The sequence below is a fragment of the Mastacembelus armatus genome, chromosome 12 (genome assembly GCF_900324485.2).
Source record: "Mastacembelus armatus chromosome 12, fMasArm1.2, whole genome shotgun sequence".
In the NCBI taxonomy this organism is placed as follows: domain Eukaryota; kingdom Metazoa; phylum Chordata; class Actinopteri; order Synbranchiformes; family Mastacembelidae; genus Mastacembelus; species Mastacembelus armatus.
The window spans coordinates 20,938,611-20,961,520 of NC_046644.1; the positions used below are offsets into that span (position 1 = coordinate 20,938,611).

The following is a 22,910-nucleotide window of genomic DNA, read 5'->3' on the forward strand; positions in this document are numbered from 1 at the left end:
AAGGCAAGAAGATCTTCATGACTAATCTGTCAGATTTTAAGATTATTGTGGTGGAAGCATCTGTAAAAATGTTTTGTCACTTCTAAAGAAGAAAATTAGTAACGTAGAGTAGAACTGTCCGACTGCAGTTTGTGCAAGCTGATATAATAATTCAGCCTCAGATCAGTCAGAACTTTTATTCTGTTTATATAATATAGTCATAGAAAAAATGAACATTTCTCTAATTAAACAAAACTTTTGACGACCTTTATTTAACATGTAGTGAACTTGTGAACCTTTAGATTTATTTCACAAAAGTTAAATAAAGAGATCCAGGATAACTAAATAAAGGGGGACTTAACCTAGTTTAGTCAGTGCTTCCTGGATTATTGGGTCTTCCTGCGGTCAAATCAAAATGAAGGAACACAGGTAGCGTAATGCCAGAATATCAGGTACTGTTCTGGATAAGCTGATGCGTCCAGCCTGTCCTGAAACAGGGCTGCATCATCTGTCACGTCTAAAAACGGGAATGCCATCATAAAGGGATAAACACGTATAAAAAGAACTTCATGTATATATTTATATATACCCATATCACTGACTGATTTTGTAACGTTATCAGCCGTTTCAGCTACGATAATGTATTGAACCTGTACAGCAACAGCACTGTTCACAAACACAACATGACGGTAACAGCGATGATCACATTCTATGGAAAAACGGTAAAAAAAACACGCTGGTTTCCGGTCAGTGTGACTGCTGACAGAAAGCCACGGTACCAGGACCGACCATCTCAGTGCTCTGGGCTGGACCAGGCCAGAATAAATTTCCATGGTAATTTATGTTTCCATGAAACCGAACCACACGGAATAGGGACACTTCTGTTGCTGCTGACCTCAGTCGTAAATTGTCAACTCTTTCTGGGGTTGGGTTAGAGGATGATGTTAGCCCTAACCTCTAACCCTAACCCTAAACCTGTCAGCGGCACAGAACAACTTCCAGGTCAACCAAGGGTCGTAAAATACAGAAATTATTTCCACTATGCAATTATCTTCACTTGTGTCCTTTCCTTGAGTCCTAGTCCCACCCACGTAGCGCAATCACAAACGGCTTTCCGGCAAAGGGGCGTGTCCATCTGTGACAGACTTCCGTGAAGGCTGCCACGTGTGTTGTGGCTCCGGAGCTGAGGGAATAATAACAAGGGAACTGGGATTCAGCTCAGGGCTCGATTACTGGAACTGGGAAACACCCCACGACGATGACGGCTCTCTGACGTTACTTCCGCAAACACAACATGGCGTCCGCCTTACGGAGAGTGTTCGGCCGAGTGATCTGGAGTCGCTGCAGGTTTTTACCTTCATCTCTTTACAGGTGATGTTTACCTGAGCTGCTCGTCCGGTGTCTGTTTCGTTAACGCGAGATGTTTTTGTCTGTTAGCGACGAAACTAATCTGCAGTTTGTATGAATTTAACATGCAATCGTATCTGAACCGGACGTGAGACAGGTGTGAACTCAGGTCCTTTGTTCACCTGTTCTCGTTGATTATAACATGAGATCAAAAGTCGAACCGGCTGATTCTGTTCATTTGTTTATTCTCAGGTGAGGAAACCTGTCAGGTGTGAACAGTGACAGCTATGAGACTAAGACACAGAAACTATTGTGAGACTAACGGCGTATGAACGAACCGGTGTCCTGCCAAAGTAGTTATCCCCGACAAGAATTGTATCCCCTGCCGCGGGAGCGCGCATGCATTCAGAATGAAGGTGGACCTGGGTTGTTAGGCTTGAATTTTAGCTAAGCTAACGAAAAAACAGTAACACTTGGATTCTTTAGTCATCGTATTGAATATAGTTCTTTTTCTGCACGATGTTTTCTAATGTGTCTTTTAATTTGTTTATCTTTCTGTCGAAAGTTATTGTAGCCATTGTCAGCGTTATGTCAGGCTGTAGCCTATTTTACGTGTTTGTCGAACTTCTCCAATGCACTGAGATTGTGAGGTCACTGTTTGGAAGCTACATTCAAACACGTTATGATCTGATCTTTCTTTCAATACAATATACTGAATCAAATAGCCTGCACATTAAACAGCTACAATAAAATCGAGTTCGACAGGAAGTGTAAACAAGCCTACAATAAACACATCACATTGTCACACATTGAATCCAAGTGTTACTGTTTTTTCGTTAGCTTAGCTAATATTCAAGCCTAACAACCCAGGTCCACCTTCACTCTGAATGCATGCGCGCTTCCGCGGCAGGGGATACAATTCTTGTCGGGGATAACTACTTTGGCACGACACCGGTACCGGTGTTCCGTATTAATTGGTGACATGTGACCTCGTGACATGCACGTGAGTGTGGAGTGGTTGGGGAAGCCAGAGAGTTTGTATGTGACTGTTTCGGTGCCTGTTTAAAACACGTCCATACGAAACTTGTTGTTTCATGTATGGACTTATACTATGGAGATCAAACATGAGTCAGACGTTCCATGTTAGAGAAATACACTATATTTGTGTATCTGTGCATCTATGTACTACATTTATTTATTTCGCTTCAGATGCTTCTTTATTGTCCTTTTTCATCAACATTCAGAGAGAATCTGATTTCAGATCAGAATCAATATTTGCAGTTATGTACGTTAAGTACGGTGGCCGAGAAGGGCAAACACGCTGCAAAAGAGAAACGCTGCAAAAGAGAAACGCTGCAAAAGAGAAACGCTGCAAAAGAGAAACGCTGCAAAACAGAAACGCTGCAAAACAGAAACGCTGCAAAAGAGAAACGCTGCAAAACAAAAACGCTGCAAAACAGAAACGCTGCAAAAGAGAGAACACAACGGAAGTGCGCCAGGCCGATAGGGGGACCCCGAACTGAGGGGTGCAATGAACAAAAAACTTTTCCAGAGGCGAGAGAGACACATGTAGTGACATAAGTCACGTCTCATTTTGGATGCTGCGTAATGACGCAGGTTATAGTGTTGAATTGCAAAAGAATTGAAAGAGCGACCTCTGATGATTGTTCTCATGTGCTAATATGTGCTAACAATGTTCTGTTACATTTGTTTACTTGATCAAAATGTCATACAACGTCGGGAGACGGGGGGGGGGGGGGGGGGGGGGGGGGGGGTGTTGCAGGGTGGGAGATCTGAAGGTGCTGTAATGACTATAGGTTGTTGTCTTGTTCAGGGTGTTCTTTGGGGAGTCGGTAGGGTGAGCTAGAGGGAGATGGGTCAGGGAGGAGGGAAGAAGTGTGTGTGGAGGGAAGAGAGGGAGGGTGAGAGAGAGCTGTTCGGTGAGGGGAGTTACTGATGGGCGATACCACAGAATTTGGTATCGATCCGATACCAAGTAACTACAGGGTCAGTATTGACGATACCGATACCTTCTGCACCTTAAAGGAAAATCATTATTGCACAGTGTTGATTAATATCTTTATTGCAATGGCAACATGAATAATGCTCATGAACATAAATACTTGTTTAAATGCTAATAATAAAATGATAATAAATAAATAGCATTTCCCCTCGTAGTGGGTGAAAAATAGCACCACACAATGCTTCTTTTTCTATCTCTCTTCATGCTGCCGTGCCTGTCAGCACTGAGACGGAGGAGGTCCCTCCACGCTGCAGAGTGGAGAGAGTAATACTTCCTTCTGCAGTGCATGACTGGCTCTGGAAAGCTCTGACATCTGATTGGCTGCCATAATCATGTGATACGGAAGACCATTTAAAATACACTTGGGCTGGTTTTCACACATCCAAAACTCTCAGAAGTGAAAACTAATTGCACGTTTTTTATTAGGAGTGGTATCGAGCGATACTTAAGAAAGTATCGACTCCAAAGTATGGAAGTATCGATTCCAGAGAGTCGATATTCCCATCCCTACTTAGCGTGGCTACGGCTGAAACAGTAGCCTGTTACCTGTTGTTCTGACTAAAAACTTAATAAAGCAAAGTGACAAAAGAACGTCTGCTGGCTGTGAATTTAGCGGGCATTAGAGTACGTTTTACATTTATTATTTTTTAAACACTTGGCCGTCATGTTTTACAGTATTATAAAAGTACAATGTTGTAAAAGATGACGGCCAAGTGTTAAGTAACAAATGGAAAACGCACCTTCAGATCTCCCAACCCCCCCACGTTGTATGACATTTTGATCAAGTAAACAAATGTAACAGAACATTGTTAGCACATATTAGCACATGAGAACAATCATCAGAGGTCGCTCATTCAATTCTTTTGCAATTCAACACTATAACCTGCGTCATTACGCAGCCTCCAAAATGAGACGTGACTTATGTCACTACATGTGTCTCTCTCGCCTCTGTAAAAGTTCTTTGTTCATTGCACCCCTCAGTTCGGGGTCCCCCTATCGGCCTGGCGCACTTCCGTTGTGTTCTCTCTTTTGCAGCGTTTTTGTTTTGCAGCGTTTCTCTCTTGCAGCGTTTCTGTTTTGCAGCGTTTCTCTCTTGCAGCGTTTCTGTTTTGCAGCGTTTCTCTCTTGCAGCGTTTCTCTCTTGCAGCGTTTCTCTCTTGCAGCGTTTCTGTTTTGCAGCGTTTCTCGTTTGCAGCGTTTCTGTTTTGCAGCGTTTCTGTTTTGCAGCGTTTTTGTTTTGCAGCGTTTTTGTTTTGCAGCGTTTCTCTTTTGCAGCGTTTCTCTTTTGCAGCGTTTCTCTTTTGCAGCGTTTCTCTTTTGCAGCGTTTTTGTTTTGCAGCGTTTTTGTTTTGCAGCGTTTCTGTTTTGCAGCGCGTTTGCCCTTGTCGGCCACCGTAGTTAAGACCAAAACGAATCTCAGCAGACTGTTTTTTGTTATCTTTGAAAATATAATGAGAAATCTGTGGCATTACATCAATGTCAAAACCAGAGGCCAGAAAATACAGGGTGAAAATAGTGATATAGTGCAAATATCCCACTTGCAAGTGCAAGTTGGTACAAATGGTACTAATACTTGAATCTAAAGCACAGACATTAGTTGGCAGTAACGTTAATGCAACCTAAGGATGCCATCTGCCAATAAACACCAAAGAGGAAGAGGGGACCGTTTGAGTGTATCAACACTGTGCTTTATCTTATGGTGACGTTAATTATTTATTAGTCATACACACTTATAAATATTTAACGTAACCATAATATAGATAAAGCAAAGAGCGTATTAAACCTACACTCGTTTGTCCTAGTTTGCCATCTTGGACTTCTGCAGAAGTTGTCAATCAGTCATTCAATGTCCAGTCAATCACAAAACTAACCGACAGCATTTACTGACAGAAATGTCCATGAGCCCGCCCCCAAACTGTCAGAAACACCACTCATGCTTTGTTGTGCACAAATATGTCAATCAAGCACATAGCAGTCAAAGGAAATCCACTTGGCGAGCGAGGAGAACTATCGAATGGAGAGCGGAAAACACATTTGAGGAGGGAAGAAACAGTTTGTGTGATATTATGATAAACGTGGGCAGCTCTTCTGTTTGTGCGTGAAGCTTCACATTTGCTCCTGCCAGCTGTTAGAACAGGCAGTTCATTATTTTTCACCCTGCGTATTTTTTGCCCACAGTCAGTTTGTATTTTAGCCCAGAAATAATTGATAGATTTGTCATTGATGAGAGGAAGGATGAATAACAAGTAATACTAGTAATACAATTGCAAAATGTATTGGTGCCATGTGACATAGAGAACAATAATGCAGAGAGCAGCATCGTATCAAAGCAGTGGACATGCTGTGTGACGACATTCAAGCTGGAAATATGTTTGTCACCTTTTTGCAGCTTTACCTCATGTTCGTACATGAGGTATCTTGTAAAATCTATGAGGAGCCAAATCTTTGAAACTGCATTTTTCTACATTTATAAGCTCTAGAACTTTTTGTAACGTTTTTATGACAAACAAGTTCAATGATTTCATATACTCAGATAATCAGCTAAAAGAGAGTGTTTGTGTTTCAGAGTTTTTCCTCTGAGCTGCAGCCAACAGCGCAGCCTGACTGCAGGTGAGTCGGCACCTCCTCTTCACCTGCACCTTCTTCTCATTTTTGTTTTTGTTGAAGACCTTTGGTCCAATCAGTTCTCTCTCCTCAGGTCGCGGCTTCCTTCCCCGTCCATGGCCCCTCCCCTTCCTGTTCGTGACAGGTGGTGGTTACCTTGGTTACCAGCACTACAAGAGGCGGAGTCAAGAGGATGATGAAGCCCCACCCTCTCTGGCCACACCCACACAGGTAGGAGACAACAGTGGCTGCTGCTGCTTTTTCTGTTCCTTTCCTTAATCATTTCTTCTCTGGTCATTTTCCTGCTTTGTTCTTCTCTACTTTTGTTCTTTTGAATTTTTTTTTCTTTGTCTTTTACTCATTTTATGGTTTTTTCTTACTTCTTTTACTCCTGCTTAACATATTTTCTCTACTGTTCCCTCCTCATTTTAAAACAAATCACAGCAAACTCTTAATTAATAAATGTCATTTTATGTGGAACAACCTGTCAGTGTAAAGATTGCTGCAGTGTTTCTCTTCATTATTTATGCTGATGTTCAGTCCGGTAAACAACGTGATCAGGTGAAGTCAGTGTTATCTGACTGGAGGACAGACTGTTACAGTGATGAGGTCACACAGACCAGTCACCCGCCCGCTGACACATCATAACTCTTCAGTCAGGCACCGCCCCCTCCCCTCACTTCTCCTTCTGTTTCCTGATTGGGTCGTTCACTGAGGACATGGTATGATTGGTCAGTTTGTAACCTTGTGGGACATAAGAAGGCTCTGATTGGACAAAAGTTAAAGTTAGGAGGTTAAAATAACTGATGTGTTTGATTCTTAATTTATTTACTTTTTTATTCTAAATTTGACAAAAGTTTTAAAAAGTTTTTAAAACAGAAGCAAATGATTTCACATATTCATTTATTTCAAAATGAAGTAATTAAAATAACAGTATTAAATAATAAAACATATTACTATTCCTAACATATGACATATTAACCTTTTAAATGTAATAATAAATTAATAAAAATACACATTTACAGCTAAAAAATACAAAATATAGTGAGAAGATTCCAATAAGAAATACAGTAATTATCGATAATAAAAATAGTACAAAAAAAAAGCATGATAAAGAAATGATCCTAAAAATAATTTAGGTGTGATTTTAATTGAAAAATTTAAATTTGGATTGATTTGAGTTCAATCTGCATTGATTTTAATAGCAAGAGGTTTCATTAGGGAAGTCTGACTGATGCTTTAAATTTTCCAAATGTTGGACAGTCTCAGTATTTTCAAACTGGAAACTTTTACAACAGATGTGAAACCAGTTTACTTCTGCTTTCTGGCAGAGTGACCTTAACACACACATCATGAGTATTGATCATGGTCATTGGCCTTGAATAAAGTCCATTGCCAATAATTCAGTAATGTATTTTTAATTCCTGTGTTAGTCAAACCTTCACGTCATCTTGTTCTAATGATTGGGGGGGGGGGGGGGGGGGCCTTTAGTATTAAGCTCTCTCTCTCCCTCCCTCATTTCTTCTTCTCTGCTCTCAGTGAACAAACCATTTCCTCTTCTCTGTCTTAAAACATTGTCAGGATATAAAAACATAAACTCTACATGTGCTATCGTCCGTCTCTCTCTCCTGTGGCGGCCACCTCTCGGTCATGGTGAGCTTTTTCTTACGGCGCCGTGGTAGTGGCCCGTCCAACCTGCTGCGCCGTGTGAGGCGGCAAGAGTGTGAGAGAGCTGGAGGAAGAGGACGGGTGAGAATGACAGCACAGCTCAGGTGGGAGAACAGGTTTTTAAAATGTTCATGTGGATGATAAATATTCAGCTGACGTTATAATAATGGGGAAAATAAAATGGTAAATAATTAATAATGATTATTGTATTGGCAAAAGCATAAGCTTGAAGTTTATATGCTATAACTACAGAAAATGACAAATAAAACAAATAACAACTGAAGTGTCTAAAATAAAATATGGACAAAGTCAGAAACAAAGAATAGAAAAGAGACAACAAACCAAAAAATAAAACTACATAAAATCACATTTCATACACAAACTCAAAAAAGAGGAAAGCATATGAAGACATATTCTAAATATGATAAATTAATCATAGATATAAAATAACTCAAAGTTTTATGATTCAAACTGAAAGATAAATAAAAAATAAATCATTAAAAACTGCAGCTGGGTGAGAGACACAAACACGAGAGAGAGAGAGCTAGGAAGAGATTAGAGCATGGGGGGGTGGAGTTGTGTGTGTGTGTGTAGTTTCCATGACAACAGCTAGCTCAGCAGTTCACTATTTTAGGTTTAGCCTGCGTTAGCCTCTTTACAGTTCATCCTGTGCTAACCCGCTAACCCACTTAACACTGATCTTTTAGGCAGAAAGAGGTGAAGCAGGTTTACGTCTCCAGGGCCTCCACCATTTTGATAATTGATAAATCCATCTATCTATCCATCGTCTACACACCTTACATTAATTTATTTATTACATTAGGTGAATAATACCTGATATTTTCTCTCTGTTAATGAAACACACACAACAAAGAAGTCCATTCAACTTGATTTATTATCTCTCATAATTAATCACTTAGTATAAATTAAACTGCTCAGTTTTTCAGAGTTGAAGTTTTAGGATGTTAGCATCAATTAGCTAGTCTGCTAGTACTGCAGCTTCTCATCAGTATGCTGTGTTAGCATCTCCTCCTCCTCCTCCTCCTCCTCCTCCTCCTCCTCCAGATACATGTTCGCGTTTCAGTCTCTCTGAAGACACTTAGCCCTAAAACTGTTCAAAATACCCCAACTCTGTTGGTTTAATCCTAAAGTTGATCCTCATGATGTGCTCGATACGTGTGTGCGTGCGTGTTTTTGTTTATCACACAAGCACCGACCTTTTCACACCTGGGGGGTATTTCAGGCAGCAGGTTCGGTTTAACACTGAGCTGAGGGAAGCTCTGGTTGTCTGGTCCAGAATCGGAGACCACTGAAACTCCTTTATTCCACTGGCACTGCATGGACAGGTCTATTAGAACAACTGTCATGTTATTCATCACATCTCTTCCTTTCAGGGCTTAACAAACGGAGTATTAGAGCCACAAGGGAAGATTTAATTGTTCATATCAAGAATCAAGTTGAAATGTTGAGTTTAAGAACCATATATAATGTTGAGGACTGTAATTCTTTGCAGGTGAAACGTGTTGAATCTGTTTTGTGTTTGGAATCAAACCTGCTACATGTTGAAATAAAATCATTGAATAATGTCAGTGTCAAATATTCTTAACCTGAATGAGGTTATGATAATCACCCTTGTATCTCACTTTGAGCTGCTGCCAGCTTGCGTGGCCCATTGGATTGTACTTAAATTAATATAAACTTTAGTCACATCCACTTTTCCATCTGCAGACTCAACCTCAGAGTTTCCCATCTCAGGGCTCATCAACCCAGAGATGAGGGTTTAGTTTAGAGTTTGTTGAACCTGCTTTCTGAAAGACCCCTCATTCATGCATATTTTATGTTTTATCTTCATTCTGTCTGATTCTGTGATTGTTTTCCCTTCCTGTCTTTCTTCTGTTTTGGACTCTAGTTACATGACTAGGACTCAGACTTCTGACTGTAAAATGCTGAGATTAAAATTCAATCAGATAACTCAACACATGAGGCTTCGCAATAAAGATACAACTATTTGATTTTTTTTAAATTGCAGACATTTAATAGTAAACAAACTCTGAGAAAACATTTTTGTTTTTTCCTATTTTGATAAGCTGAAATATTGACATAAAGTAATTACATCATCTCTGTCTACATGTCCTTAATGTGTTCATTTTTTTGTGTTGACCAGAAGTGATTAAAGAACCAAAAGTATCTCCTAACAAAACACTAAAAATGACAAATGTCTTGTTTTATATTATCAAGTTATTGTTGAATTGTTTCTTAATGACACTATGACTTTAAACATTAAAGTATTATAAGTTATTATGAATCAATCATCTGATACTGACTGTTCTGCTAAATGCAAACGTTTGACTCGACCTCTGACCTCCCTCGTTTTTCTTGCCTCGTTTTGTCTTTTTTTTTGTTCAATTTCAATATTTTTTTTTCTTTCACTGATTTTTATTTTTTTATATTTTGTTACTTCTCAGTTTTACTTTTCTATGTATTTCTTCATCCCTCCTTCCACTCCTCATCCTCACACCTTTATACTCATACCGTGCTTAATCTCATTATGATTAGGCTCCAGGTGCCTTGTTTGGCTGTACGTCGCCATCTGAGCACGCTCAGTGGTGGCATGCGTTGCCCTGCCCCTTGGCGCCGTCGACCAATCACCTTCCTCTGCTACATTTTGTCCATCAGCGCTCTGCGGCCGATGGCCAATCGGGTAAGAGCTGCTGCTAATTGGATGAACGGAAAATTTTTTGGTTTGTGCTGATTTCATGTTCACCTCCTCTTTTCATCGACATCGATAATGTGTCTCTGCAGGTTTCAGCCTCTTTCTGCATTGAATTTGTTTTTTTTTTTTGTAATGTTACCTGTCTGCTGCAGTCTCTAGTTTTCACAATAAAAGCTAAAAGGTTTCCCCCAGGAGGTGATGGGGACCAACCCCAGAGCTCAAACTGAGGGAACACTGGGCTGAGAGTCAGCAGTTGGACACAGACACTGGTCCACATGGGTCAGCAGGTTGATTGTGATCAGATGCAGATGAGCAGATGATCTTGTGTTTATAGTTGGTTTCTGCTGAAAACCGAACCTTCACTGCAGTAGCTGTGGACTGGATTATTGTGTTAATCTGACATTACAATGATCACATTAACTTTGCATAAATCTGAACATTTTCATGTTTGAGAAACGTAAACTCCTATATGAATCTTAGTTCTTCTCCTCATCGTCCTCTGCTTTTACTCCTTCATTATTTACCCTCCTTTTCTCAGATTTCTTCTCCTCAGAACTTTTTTCTTTTTTCTCATCTTTCATCACTCACTGCAAATGTGTGATTTTAACAACTATTAATAAGTGTTTTTTTTTTGTTTTTTTTTTAATGATCATTTTAACGTTCATTGTTTCTTGCTTTCTCTTGCAGGTGGCATTGTATCACTCCTTCCCAACCCGCCTCCTATCTCGGGCCTGGGGACGTTTGAACGGGGTGGAGCTCCCCACCTGGCTCCGAAAACCCATCTATTCTCTCTACATTTGGACATTTGGGGTAAACATGCAGGTCAGCATTAGCTTTTATTTTTTATTTGTTGTACGTCACAGGGAGTCACAGTCCTTCGCCAGTGAGAACCGACACTGACCAGGGCATAACGGAGATGGGTTGAAGTTTATCAGAACATTAACAGAAATGTTTGGGTTAGGGTTAGTGCTGAAAATGTTTGTGCCGCATCGCCTGTAGTCAACAACCAGCTTATGTTAATATACAAGACGGTTAACCAGTCACTCTGCAAGCTCCCGGAGGGTTGGGGTTAGCGGTGAAATTTAGCTTCTGGAGCTTGTCTCCAAAATGTATTAGAGGGAAGTGGAAATAAGAGCAGAACCTAGAAACTATTTGTTCTTGTTCCTGTCTGTCATCCAATAGGAGGCTGCTGTGGAGGATTTACATCACTACAGGAATCTGAGTGAATTTTTCCGTCGACGTCTGAAACCTGCAGCCCGACCACTCTGTGCCTCCTCCTGTCTGGTAATGTTCCTCCTCCTCCTCCTGCTTCGTTTTGTTTGTGATGCAATGGCCACAAACACAACAGCTGTGACAGAGCTTGTGTTTGGTCTGTAGCACCCTATTCAGAGGTGTAGGACACAGGTATATATAGAAAAACGACTGTGTGGTTGTCAAACACTTGCAGACACAGCAGCAAAAATTGTTTGTGGTTTTCTCTGTTAAATTGAAACAGACTAAGAGATGACAGCAGCATCTCATTAATGTAAAAATATGCTTGCTTGTATGTTCACATATGGATGGATAAGTGTCTGAAGGTTTCGCCTTGTCTGCTAACTCTTTTCCTCCTCTGTCAGATATCTCCGGCAGATGGGAGGATACTCCACTTTGGTCGGGTGAAGAATTCAGAGGTGGAACAGGTAAAGGGGGTTACCTACAGTCTGGAGAACTTCCTTGGTCCACAGAATAGTCGGAGCAAAAGTAAGACCACATACACAATATATGACAAATCCCTGAAAAACTCATAGAGCGCAGAAGTGTCAAAGACTTTAAAGAAATCAGGGACCTGCTAGACTTTATTTTGAGACCAGATGGTCTTGTGGAGTCTAGAGACTTTCTTGGGTCCACAGTCCATTAAGCATTGGACTGACGTCACTTCTTCTTGGTCTTTAGATTCATCCTTGTCCTTCAGGGACCTTCTCCTGTCATGTCCTGATAACGACCTGTTCCATGTCGTGGTCTACCTGGCTCCAGGTGACTATCACTGCTTCCATTCACCCACAGAGTGGAAGGTGGAGCTTCGACGTCACTTTCCAGGTGAGAATCTATTCACCTGTTCCCCTGTCTGCTTTCTGCTGTCTACCTGGTCTTCATGTGTGTCTCTGCCCATTAGGCACTTTAATGTCAGTCAACCCGGGTGTGGCTCGATGGGTCAAAGAGCTCTTCTGCCTTAATGAGCGTGTGGTGCTCACCGGCCAATGGCAGCATGGCTTCTTCTCATTGACAGCGGTCGGAGCCACAAACGTCGGATCCATTAGAGTTTACTTTGATCAGGTGAGGACCAGGAGTTCTGTTACACAGACACAGGATATTTTAAAATAATCGTTTTTGAGGAGACTTCAAATAATTAGCAATGTTTTAGGAAATGCTCTGAAACTTAATTTCCTTCAGGATTAATAAAGTATACAGTGGGTATGGAAAGTATTCAGACCCCTTTAAATTTTTCACTCTTTGTGTCATTGCAGCCATTTGCCAAAATCAAAAAAGTTCATTTTATTTCTCATTAATGTACACTCAGCACCCCATCTTGACAGAAAAAAACAGAAATGTAGAAATTTTTGCAAATTTATTAAAAAAGAAAAACTGAAATATCACATGGTCATAAGTATTCAGACCCTGTGCTCAGTATTGAGTAGAAGCACCCTTTTGAGCTAGTACAGCCATGAGTCTTCTTGGGAATGATGCAACAAGTCTTTCACACCTGGATTTGTGGATCCTCTGCCATTCTTCCTTGCAGATCCTCTCCAGTTCTGTCAGGTTGGATGGTGAACGTTGGTGGACAGCCATTTTCAGGTCTCTCCAGAGATGCTCAATTGGGTTCAGGTCAGGGCTCTGGCTGGACCAGTCAAGAACGGTCACAGAGTTGTTCCGAAGCCACTCCTTTGTTATTTTAGCTGTGTGCTTAGGGTCATTGTCCTGTTGAAAGGTGAACCTTCGGCCCAGTCTGAGGTCCTGAGCACTCTGGAAGAGGTTTTCTTCCAGGATATCTCTGTACTTGGCCGCATTCATCTTTCCTTCAATTGCAACCAGTCGTCCTGTCCCTGCAGCTGAAAAACACCCCCACAACATGATGCTCCCACCACCATGTTTCACTGTAGGGATTGTATTGGGCAGGTGATGAGCAGTGCCTGGTTTTCTCCACACATACCGCTTAGAATTAACACCAAAAAGTTCAATCTTGGTCTCATCAGACCAGAGAATCTTATTTCTCATAGTCTGGGAGTCCTTCATGTGTTTTTTGGCAAACTCTATGCAGGCTTTCATGTGTCTTGCACTGAGGAGAGGCTTCCGTCGGGCCACTCTGCCATAAAGCCCCGACTGGTGGAGGGCTGCAGTGATAGTTGACTTTGTGGAACTTTCTCCCATCTCCCTACTGCATCTCTGGAGCTCAGCCACAGTGATCTTTGGGTTCTTCTTTACCTCTCTCACCAAGGCTCTTCTCCCACGATTGCTCAGTTTGGCTGGACGGCCAGGTCTAGGAAGAGTTCTGGTCGTCCCAAACTTTTTCCATTTGAGGATTATGGAGGCCACTGTGGTCTTAGGAACCTTGAGTGCTGCAGAAATTCTTCTGTAACCTTGGCCAGATCTGTGCCTTGCCACAATTCTGTCTCTGAGCTCCTTGGGCAGTTCCTTCGACCTCATGATTCTCATTTGCTCTGACATGCACTGTGAGCTGTAAGGTCTTATATAGACAGGTGTGTGCCTTTCCTAATCAAGTCCAATCAGTTTAATTAAACACAGCTGGACTCCAATGAAGGAGCAGAACCATCTCAAGGAGGATCAGAAGAAATGGACAGCATGTGAGTTAAATATGAGTGTCACTGCAAAGGGTCTGAATACTTATGACCATGTGATATTTCAGTTTTTCTTTTTTAATAAATTTGCAAAAATTTCTACATTTCTGTTTTTTTCTGTCAAGATGGGGTGCTGAGTGTACATTAATGAGAAATAAAAGGAACTTTTTTGATTTTGGCAAATGGCTGCAATGACACAAAGAGTGAAAAATTTAAAGGGGTCTGAATACTTTCCGTACCCACTGTATATCTATCTATGTTTTAAATCTACATAGGGAGCGGGTCTCCTTTCATGGAGTCAGCAATGTTGGGCTGCCATGTTTTGATAGTAGCCCAAAACAGACAAACCAAACACTGGCTCTAGGCAGGGAATCAAGTTTTGTTTCAAAGGTGAGGGCCATTGGTTGTTTTTAGGGGTGGGATCATGTACACACTGGCCACAGGTTTAGGCAACAACTGGACTCGAGTTTACATGTCAGCCCAATATATAAACACACTCATCTATGAACTGAAATTGTTCCTAAGCCCATTTGTGCTTTATTTTTAAATATATGTTACAATTTTTGGAAATATTTATGTTGTTTAAAAACTTCTTATCAGTAAGATTTGAGATGTAGATTTGATGTTTTATACATTTTTGAACATGTTGTTTTAAGTTGTACATTTTTAAAGTCAGTTTTAATTTAATAAATATTTTACAATTTTGAAATAACTTTAAATTGAGCATTTTATTTGGTGTTGGTTGTACAATGACTAATTTTACATCAGTCTGGTAAAAACAATAATACATATTATTTTGGAAGTATATGTTTTATAAATCGGTTTTGTTTTCGTTGCCAGGAGCTTCAGACCAACAGTCCTTGCTACAGTAAAGGCTCCTTCCATGACCACAGCTATGTTGCCGTTGGCGACCAGGTGTTGAAGACAACAAATGAAGGGGGAGTGGTCTTGCAGAAGGGGGAGGCGGTGGGGGAGTTTAACCTGGGTTCCACCATAGTTCTGCTGTTTGAGGCCCCCAAAGACTTCATCTTCAACCTGCAGCCCGGACAGCAAATCAGAGTAGGCGAGGGACTTGGCAGCCTCTGAATGGCTGAGCTGCACACTCAGGGGGAGTGGCCTAGTGAATGTAGTGACAACACTGTGGAGGAAATTTGTATTTTAGCACTCAGACTCACACTCAGATGCCTTGTGCCTCACGGGAACGTGCCAAACACACTGTCACTGATCCACAAGTTATTTACAGCCAGTAAAAACAAGTGTGTTTTCTCCTTTTCTCTACATACAACAACAAATCAGTGCTTTTATCCTTTGCCAGTCACAGGATCCTTGTGACTGGGCAAAGAGAAACATAATTGAACAAAGCCCTAACCCAAAATGACCAATCAAATAAAAATAGGTGACTCCCACCCCTATTTACACCTAAGCACTCTGTCTTTGCTTTGTGTTATTGGTTCGCTTCTCTGCTGTCAAATATGCAATAATGAATAAATATTTTCTTTTCAACAGTTCTGTTTATTGCACCAAGGGGATATAACATAATCAATTATAGCTTAATGCATTTTCTCATATATTTCTGTACAGATTCTTTTATAATTAACTTGTTTTTTTTTTATGCTTTAGTAAATAACAGAAGACTAAAATTCAGTTTGAATGGATTTGGAAAAAGAAAACACTGAATGTTCTTTATCTAAAACTAATTAAATGATGAAACTCAAGATTTACCAGCGACTATTAATTACTGTTGTATTTCAATATTATTTTATTTTAGTTTTATGTCATGTACCAAAGTGACAGAAATGACACTGTACACTCATTGGTCCTGTTAGCCTCTCCCCTTGCAGCAGAACCAGCAGCACAGCCAATAGGATGGCGGCGGGCAACAGTTGCTATACCGATGGAAGCGCGGTTCAGCCAGCCCTCCGTGTGACCAGCCCTCATCTGCAACCTCTTTTCCCAGCCACAGTTTCCCGTCCTGGGCTGCATCTCCAGCTGATGCTCCCTCCCTGTGGCTGGAGGTCCAGGAGGATGAGGAACCGGAGGAGGTGCAGGTCTGCTGGGCCTTCACTCCCAAGAAGGAGGCCAAGTCGAGGTCCAGACCTGCTGCTCCTCCTCTGGGCCGAGGCGTGTTCTGTCGACACTGAGGACATGGGATCCACACCTGGAAGAGAGGAGCAGGCGTGCACATGTTGTCATGGTGATACACACATCACACCACAAATGCTCATGAAAGTTGCAGTTAAAGGTGCAATGTGTAAAATGTGAAAGACTTGGCATCATCTAGTGGTGTGATTGTAGAATGCAACCTTTTTTATATGACATCTATACAAACAGCATGTACTAGTAGACAGTAAAAAGTAACAACAGATTATGGTTTAGAAGAAGAAGAGTACTTTACTTTTTGTGGGGGGTTAGGGGTTGTGTGTGTATGTGTGTGCGCGCGTTATTATTTATATTGTGGAATTATAGAGTCTTATGGCCGTGGACACAAAAGACTTCCTGAATCTCTGTCTTGGCTTTAGGGGGAATTAGTCTGTGGCTCAATGAACTTCCCATTGGCCACAGTTCCTCATGAAGTGGGTGGGCAGGATTGTCCAGAATGGAGTTGATTTTGTCCACCATCCTCCTCTCTGCCACAGACTCCAGACTGTCCAGTTGCAGTCCAACAACAGATTTTGCCTTCCTGATCAACTTGTTTAGTCTGTTGGCCTCACCAGCCTTGATGCCACCTCCCCAGCACACAACTGGCATCAGCACTTCAGTTTGTTTATTTAATCAGTTATTTGGCTCCACCCACACAAACAGTTCCACAGCTGGATTTGTTGACTGTTGCTAAGAAAAACAAATCATGACCAAGCCTGAAAGCCCAGACTGTCAGATTAACTGTGTTCATTTTCTTTCTTCTCCAGTTTGTTGAGGTTGGCTGATGTCATATATGCCCAGTGGAGTTATCCTGCTGTTTTTCTTCCTCCTCCTGTCCTGTGGAGCAGCGATAATTTAAACGTTAAGCTGGTGACCAGCAGCTTGTTGGGATTAATGACTATTAAAAGAGCTGTGAATCGGAGTGACAAATATATTTGAATCCAGTCCAGTCCCAGTGCTGTTGTCCTCCACGTCAGCGCTAGTGGAATGCCTCCCAAAACTCTAAAAACTAACTGTTGTGCAACAGCCATGTGTAAAAACATGTTCATGCTTGTTTAAATCCAGGACAATAAATGCTGGGAAAATAAAAACTGAACTTCTGTTCAGTTCGTTTGGTGTCACAATGTAAAAGCGTCACATTTGAAAGCACATTTTGAGTCTGTTTATGAACAAACCACCACAATGAGGCTACTACCTGTACAACAGGTGAGTGCTGATGATGTCACTGCTCACCTGTTCATTGATAACTGTGTCCAGTCTCTTCAGACATGCCTGGCAGAAGGTGTGGCCACAGTGCAGTCGCCGAGGCAGCCGCATTGCCAGGTCATAGCTGCCAAAACACACAATACACACCAGGTCTGGTCTGCTCAATGTCATCATCGTCTCCATGGCAACAGAGGACAGAAGAGGGGGTATGGGGGAGGGGATAGTTTCCTCTTCCTTTTTGTCTGACATTTTGTTCTGATTGGATGAGAGAAGAGAAGTTTATGTTTTGGACTCATACTAGTTCACTGGGGTTAGACTGCCATCAGATATTTTATTGCCAGTTAAAAGTCCTGCATTGAAAACTTGACCTATGTGAATGTGTTAGTATTCACAACAAATGTACTTGTCATGGAGAGTATTGCACAAAACCATGATGAGGGATTGACTCTGGATTTCCAGTTATTTCAGGTGAATTTAGGCCTGACTTGATTGTACAAAAAGCAGGCGATTGTGCTTGGGAATGGTACGACGCCACCGTAGTGTACACAAACCCTTAGAGCTGGTGTGCTCAATCCTGGTCCTCAAGGGCAACTGCTTGTTTTCCAACTATATATTACTATCATATTATGCGATTATATTGCTAATTTTAACTTTGTCACATTACACATTTCTGCTCCTGCTATGCACTTTGGTAAATACATTAATCTTGCACACTTTTTGATATTTCTGCTTGAACACTTTTTTCTGCCTTTGCACTTATGTCATCTCTGTGAGCTGCAATAGCAAGTCTGTTTCCTCACTGCTGGGATAAATAAAGTTAATCTTCTCTTATCTTAACTATCCCTGCCCTTCCTACTGCTCATTACCTGGATCAGGTGTGTTCAGCCAATCAGAAGGTGGGCGATACCATTTCTTTTTGTCACTCACTTCCACCCTGAGATGGTATCGTCCATCTGAACACACCTGATCCAGGTAATCAGCAGTGGGTAGGGCAGTGACCCTTGAGGACCAGGACTGGGCATCTCTGCCTTAGAGTATAAAAGAAAATTACGTTACACAGACTGGGATCTGCCTGTTTTACATCATAATAATGGCCAATTTTTATTAATGCATAAACATGGGTGTGCCATTTTAATATCATAGCCGACTGCAGTAAAGCTCCCTTAATGGACTTTCAGGTTTAAATTACTGTGTAACTAATTGAGCTCACCTGGTGTAGCTGGAGAATATTTGAACATGTGAGGTCAGGACTTCTGCAGAGCTATGTGAGGCCAATACTAAGCTAACATAAAAATGATTCCTATGTAAGGAAGATTTAAAATAATGTAGTACTTTCACTGTTGTAATAAGTACTGTGACTACAGTAACAGACTGAAATACAGCAGAATATTCTTTTAAAGCAGAGTTGATGTTTGTATTGCCCAGATGATCAGTTTTGATAAACACATCAAAAATAAGACTAAAGCAAAAACACAAAGAATCAATCACATTTTATCATTTTAGTTCATCTCAGAAGAAATTTCTATTCCAATAGAATCAGTTTATTTATCTTATTGCACTCTTATTGGTCAGATTTTTAATGAAAACAAACTCACCTGGATGTTTTTCTTCACATTCTTTCTTTTTTTTCCTTATTTTTTATGACTGTTTACTTCTCTGGATTCTTCCTGATGTTCACTTGTCTTGTTTATGCTTCTCTCATCTGTTTTTCATGCTTTCATTTCCAGCTCTTTGTTGTTTTACGGTTTTTCTGTCAGGTCTTTCTTTTCTTGTTTTTTCTAAAAACTTGTCCTCCCTTTTCTTGTTATTTGCTGTCACGGGTTTCTTTTCTTTCCTCTTTTACTTTCCTGTTTTTGTCGTTTGTTCCCTGTCCTCTTGTCCTTCACAGTTTTATGTTCTGTTATTTATTGTTTTTCAGTTTTTTTTCTTATTCCATTTTCTTTATTCTTTCTTCTTCTTTTGTTATTCGAATTATTGTTGCTCTTCGTTGTTTTTCCTCTCTCAGCCCTTCTTGTCCTCCCTCTTCATTCCTTCCTTTCTTTCCCTCGTTCCTGTTTTTCTCTGTTCTTCTTCTCTGTTGCTTCGTTCTGCCTCAGAGAGAGAGAGAGAGTCACCTTCATCAATAATTCAGCCTTGCTGGCCAACACGCAGAGTTACTGTTTATCACCAGACATCAGATTATCACAGGAAAATGTGTTGTTATATGTCACTTCGCTTGAATGTGAATCCAGAACTTCAGTACAAATACTGTGACAGGTACCAATACTGCAATATACACACACACCAAATATACTTAAAATAAATTGTATACAAATATACATTTACATAATATGTATGCATAATCAGTTAATTTAAAAAAACAAAACACACAAATAAGCAAAATGAATTGATGTGACATAAACTCATAACCCTAACTCTAATAAACAAAAATACAAAAAAATCATGTAATTATTATTTATTATACACCAAATATTTCAATATTCAACTCAAGTTTAAGTATATAACATTAAGAAAAACTGGAGCACATTAAATGATCAATAATCTCACCTGTAACCTGATCAGCTAATAGAAAGTGGAACTGCTCTCAGGTTTTTATTGGCCACTGGTATCAACCTATCGAGTTACAGCTTAGTGTGTACTGATGGAGGCTGCCTAGCAACAGACATAGTATAGCCAAAAATATGTGTGTAAAGTATGTGTCGCTTTATCAATATTAATCATTACTTAAATCTGACCCTATAATGTACAATAATCTTTATTATAAATTAACAGCAGACACATTTTCATATCAAAGTTGATTTTATTTATTTCTTGATGTGATGTTACATATATTTTATTATTTTAGATTTAGATTTTTAAAACTACTTCATACCACTACTATTTTACAAAATTCTTACTCTGAAAAAATAAAAATACTTTATGGAAAATTTCTAATACTTCCTGAAAAAAATAAAATCATAATTTCCTTCAAAGATGGAAAAAACTGGATAAAATATAAAATGCATTCAAAATATATAAAAACATCTTTAGAAGTAAATTGCAGAGTGTTTTAATATGATCATTTGATTAAGTGTAGAAAACATCACATGGCATAAAAGTTCTCTTAAAAATAGAAAAATCATTTTTTAAAAGGAATTTAATCAATTATAAAGCTCTGTAAGCACTGTCGTAAAACTTTTCCTAATAACATCCTTAAAAGTTCTTGTCTAATATAATATTTACTAATAAACATTTATTGTCTAGAAAGTTATTGGATAATGTTATAATAATAATTTAATATTAAATTTCCTGTGGAAACCTGGTGTTAATTCTAGGTAAAACACTGATTATTCCTCTTTAAAAATATTGACATTGACATTTATCTCCAGAAAAACATACATGATGAACAAAGAAATGACAAACAAACTTATCCCAAAAACCTGATCAAACAGCAGAGTTCAGCTCAGTTTCTGTTTGCAAATACACGTGGATGACATTTTTTTCTGACAGTTTGAGTTTTTAAAGTCCCACCGTAATATTCCAACTGAAAATGGAAAACAAAGAAATTTACAGAAAAAAAGTTAAAAATGTCAGAATAAAAAGAGGAGGAAGCATTCATGTTATAACTGAGTGATAAAATTAATGCAGCTCATTCAATCACTTTCACCGTTTAATAAAATTTGGTAGATTTTCTTTGAGTAAAATATTTTCTAATTTTGAAATTTTGCACGGGATACTAACACAAAATGGCTGTCATTGTTGATGCTTATTTCTTCTTTCCTTCTGCCCTCTTCAGTTCTTCATCCATTTGTTTATTGTCTCCTTCAAGTCATTTGGCACATCCTTGTTTCTTTCCCTTATTACCTTTTGATGCTTCCTCAGGAAAAAGAAGCCAGCCAATTACAATACTCCTGCTGTGACATTGTGTCTTGCTACTGTAACATCACTTCCTTCTCCTGCAGCGATAGCAGCATGCGCGGCACCTCCCCCCCTCTTCCTCCCCTCTGCCTCCATCTTCCTTTACCGTATATGGTGGTGGGGGGGCCGAGTTCATCACACCATATGGGTTCCCATCGTTATTGCTCAGAGCCATCGGATTGGCTATCACTGTGGCAACATCATCAGAAGAGTGTAGCTTAGCTCGTGGGATGGTCACCTGACCGTATGGGTTGTCCAGGGATACCTTGATGTTTGATGACATGGCTAAAGCTCATCAATCAAATGACCAGTAAACTGTCCAATAGTCAAAGTGAGAGAGCTCTGTGGACAAAAGAGAAAGAGAATTAATTGTGAAAGTTGGAGGAGAGTGGAGGAGGTGGAGATGGAGGTGACTACATTACTTTAACATCAACACAGTCACAGAATTTAAACAAAGTTTTAAATACAAATTTCATTCACTTTTTCATTTAAAATGGTTAAAATTGTCCTGATCGGTTTAAAACAAAACAAAACAAATATATCATTATTCAACATTAAACAGTGCATATTTAATTAAACATAAAACAACATAAAAATTTCAGTAATTTTCATGTACAGAAATGAAAATAACACTGTATATAACATTGTTTAAAATACTATAAATAATACTGTATATTATATAATGCTGTATATAATATTATGTTCTGTGACAGAAGCCATTGTGTACACTCAAGTAGATGTAAATCTGTAGGACTAAAAATTTTCACTGCGTAGTATTTGTACATTTGTAAACTAAAGGCTCTAACTGTGATACTTGTACTCTTTAGGTTTTAGCAGTATTTTGGGATTTCTACTTTTTCTGAGTATTTCCTCCATCATAACATCAAACCTGATAAGTTGAGGCTGTCCAGCAATTAAACTAGTAGTATTTGTTTTTCAGTCTCAATTATTCGCTTTTTTCTATTTTGTTCTTTCATGTAACTTTAAACACCTGTTGACTCACCCGTTCCAAGCTCCACGAATCTTTCTTTTTCTTTTTGTTCAAGCTGTTGTATCTTTAAAAAAACACAAATGTCCTCTGTTTTTCTTAAGTTGAAAAGTCACAAGTTGAGGAAACGACATGAACCATAAAAATCTTTCTCTCTTTTTTATTGTGTATGTGAACCTCACTCGACCGCCTCGCCCAGACCTGTTTTACCTGCTGACACACCTTTTCTCTCTTGCTCTCTCTATTAAGTTTCTATGGAGCTTAACCACTCTCACCTCACGCCTGACTCCCCCCACCTGTATTCACTGCAACTCTCTCTGTCTTTGTTCATTCTTTATGGAACTCAATCTTCTTTTCTTATTTATTTTGTCTGGGAAAGTTTGAAATTATTCTCACTGCTCACTAAAAACTATATTTCTCTTTATATTAGTTTTTTTTTTTGTAACTGTTTTCTTACTTTCTGGTTTTCTAATGTTTCCCCATTTTGTTTTTTATAGTAAATATATATATTTT

The 22,910-nt window shown here is 39.7% G+C and overlaps 2 protein-coding genes and 1 long non-coding RNA gene across 7 annotated transcripts; 1 reads left to right on the plus strand and 2 right to left on the minus strand.

The window, feature by feature from the left end:
- The first annotated feature begins 1,104 nt into the window (after nucleotides 1-1,104).
- Nucleotides 1,105-15,886, plus strand: pisd (phosphatidylserine decarboxylase). 5 transcript variants are annotated; one of them, XM_026298065.2, is made up of 9 exons: nucleotides 1,105-1,326; nucleotides 5,916-5,959; nucleotides 6,048-6,184; nucleotides 11,022-11,156; nucleotides 11,517-11,618; nucleotides 11,951-12,074; nucleotides 12,267-12,410; nucleotides 12,487-12,647; nucleotides 15,008-15,886. In XM_026298065.2, the coding sequence occupies exons 1-9, from the start codon at nucleotides 1,274-1,276 to the stop codon at nucleotides 15,251-15,253; spliced, it is 1,146 nt and encodes a 381-aa protein (XP_026153850.1). In that variant the 5' UTR covers nucleotides 1,105-1,273; the 3' UTR covers nucleotides 15,254-15,886. The 5 variants fall into 5 exon arrangements, with proteins under 5 accessions (XP_026153850.1, XP_026153849.1, XP_026153852.1 ...); XM_026298064.2 differs by having other exon boundaries at nucleotides 1,106-1,350; XM_026298067.2 differs by lacking the exon at nucleotides 1,105-1,326 and adding an exon at nucleotides 10,178-10,322.
- Nucleotides 15,887-15,947: 61 nt separating this feature from the next.
- Nucleotides 15,948-19,274, minus strand: rnf224 (ring finger protein 224). Its single transcript, XM_026298068.2, has 3 exons — nucleotides 19,108-19,274; nucleotides 17,540-17,767; nucleotides 15,948-16,325 (listed from the first exon to the last, which is right to left on the minus strand). The coding sequence occupies exons 2-3, from the start codon at nucleotides 17,759-17,761 to the stop codon at nucleotides 15,990-15,992; spliced, it is 558 nt and encodes a 185-aa protein (XP_026153853.1). The 5' UTR covers nucleotides 17,762-17,767; nucleotides 19,108-19,274; the 3' UTR covers nucleotides 15,948-15,989.
- Nucleotides 19,275-20,826: 1,552 nt separating this feature from the next.
- On the minus strand, nucleotides 20,827-22,627 carry LOC113124660 (uncharacterized). The gene is made up of 2 exons (XR_003295069.2): nucleotides 22,413-22,627; nucleotides 20,827-21,751 (listed from the first exon to the last, which is right to left on the minus strand). It is a non-coding gene; the product is annotated as an uncharacterized LOC113124660 (long non-coding RNA).
- Between the last annotated feature and the right edge of the window lie 283 nt (nucleotides 22,628-22,910).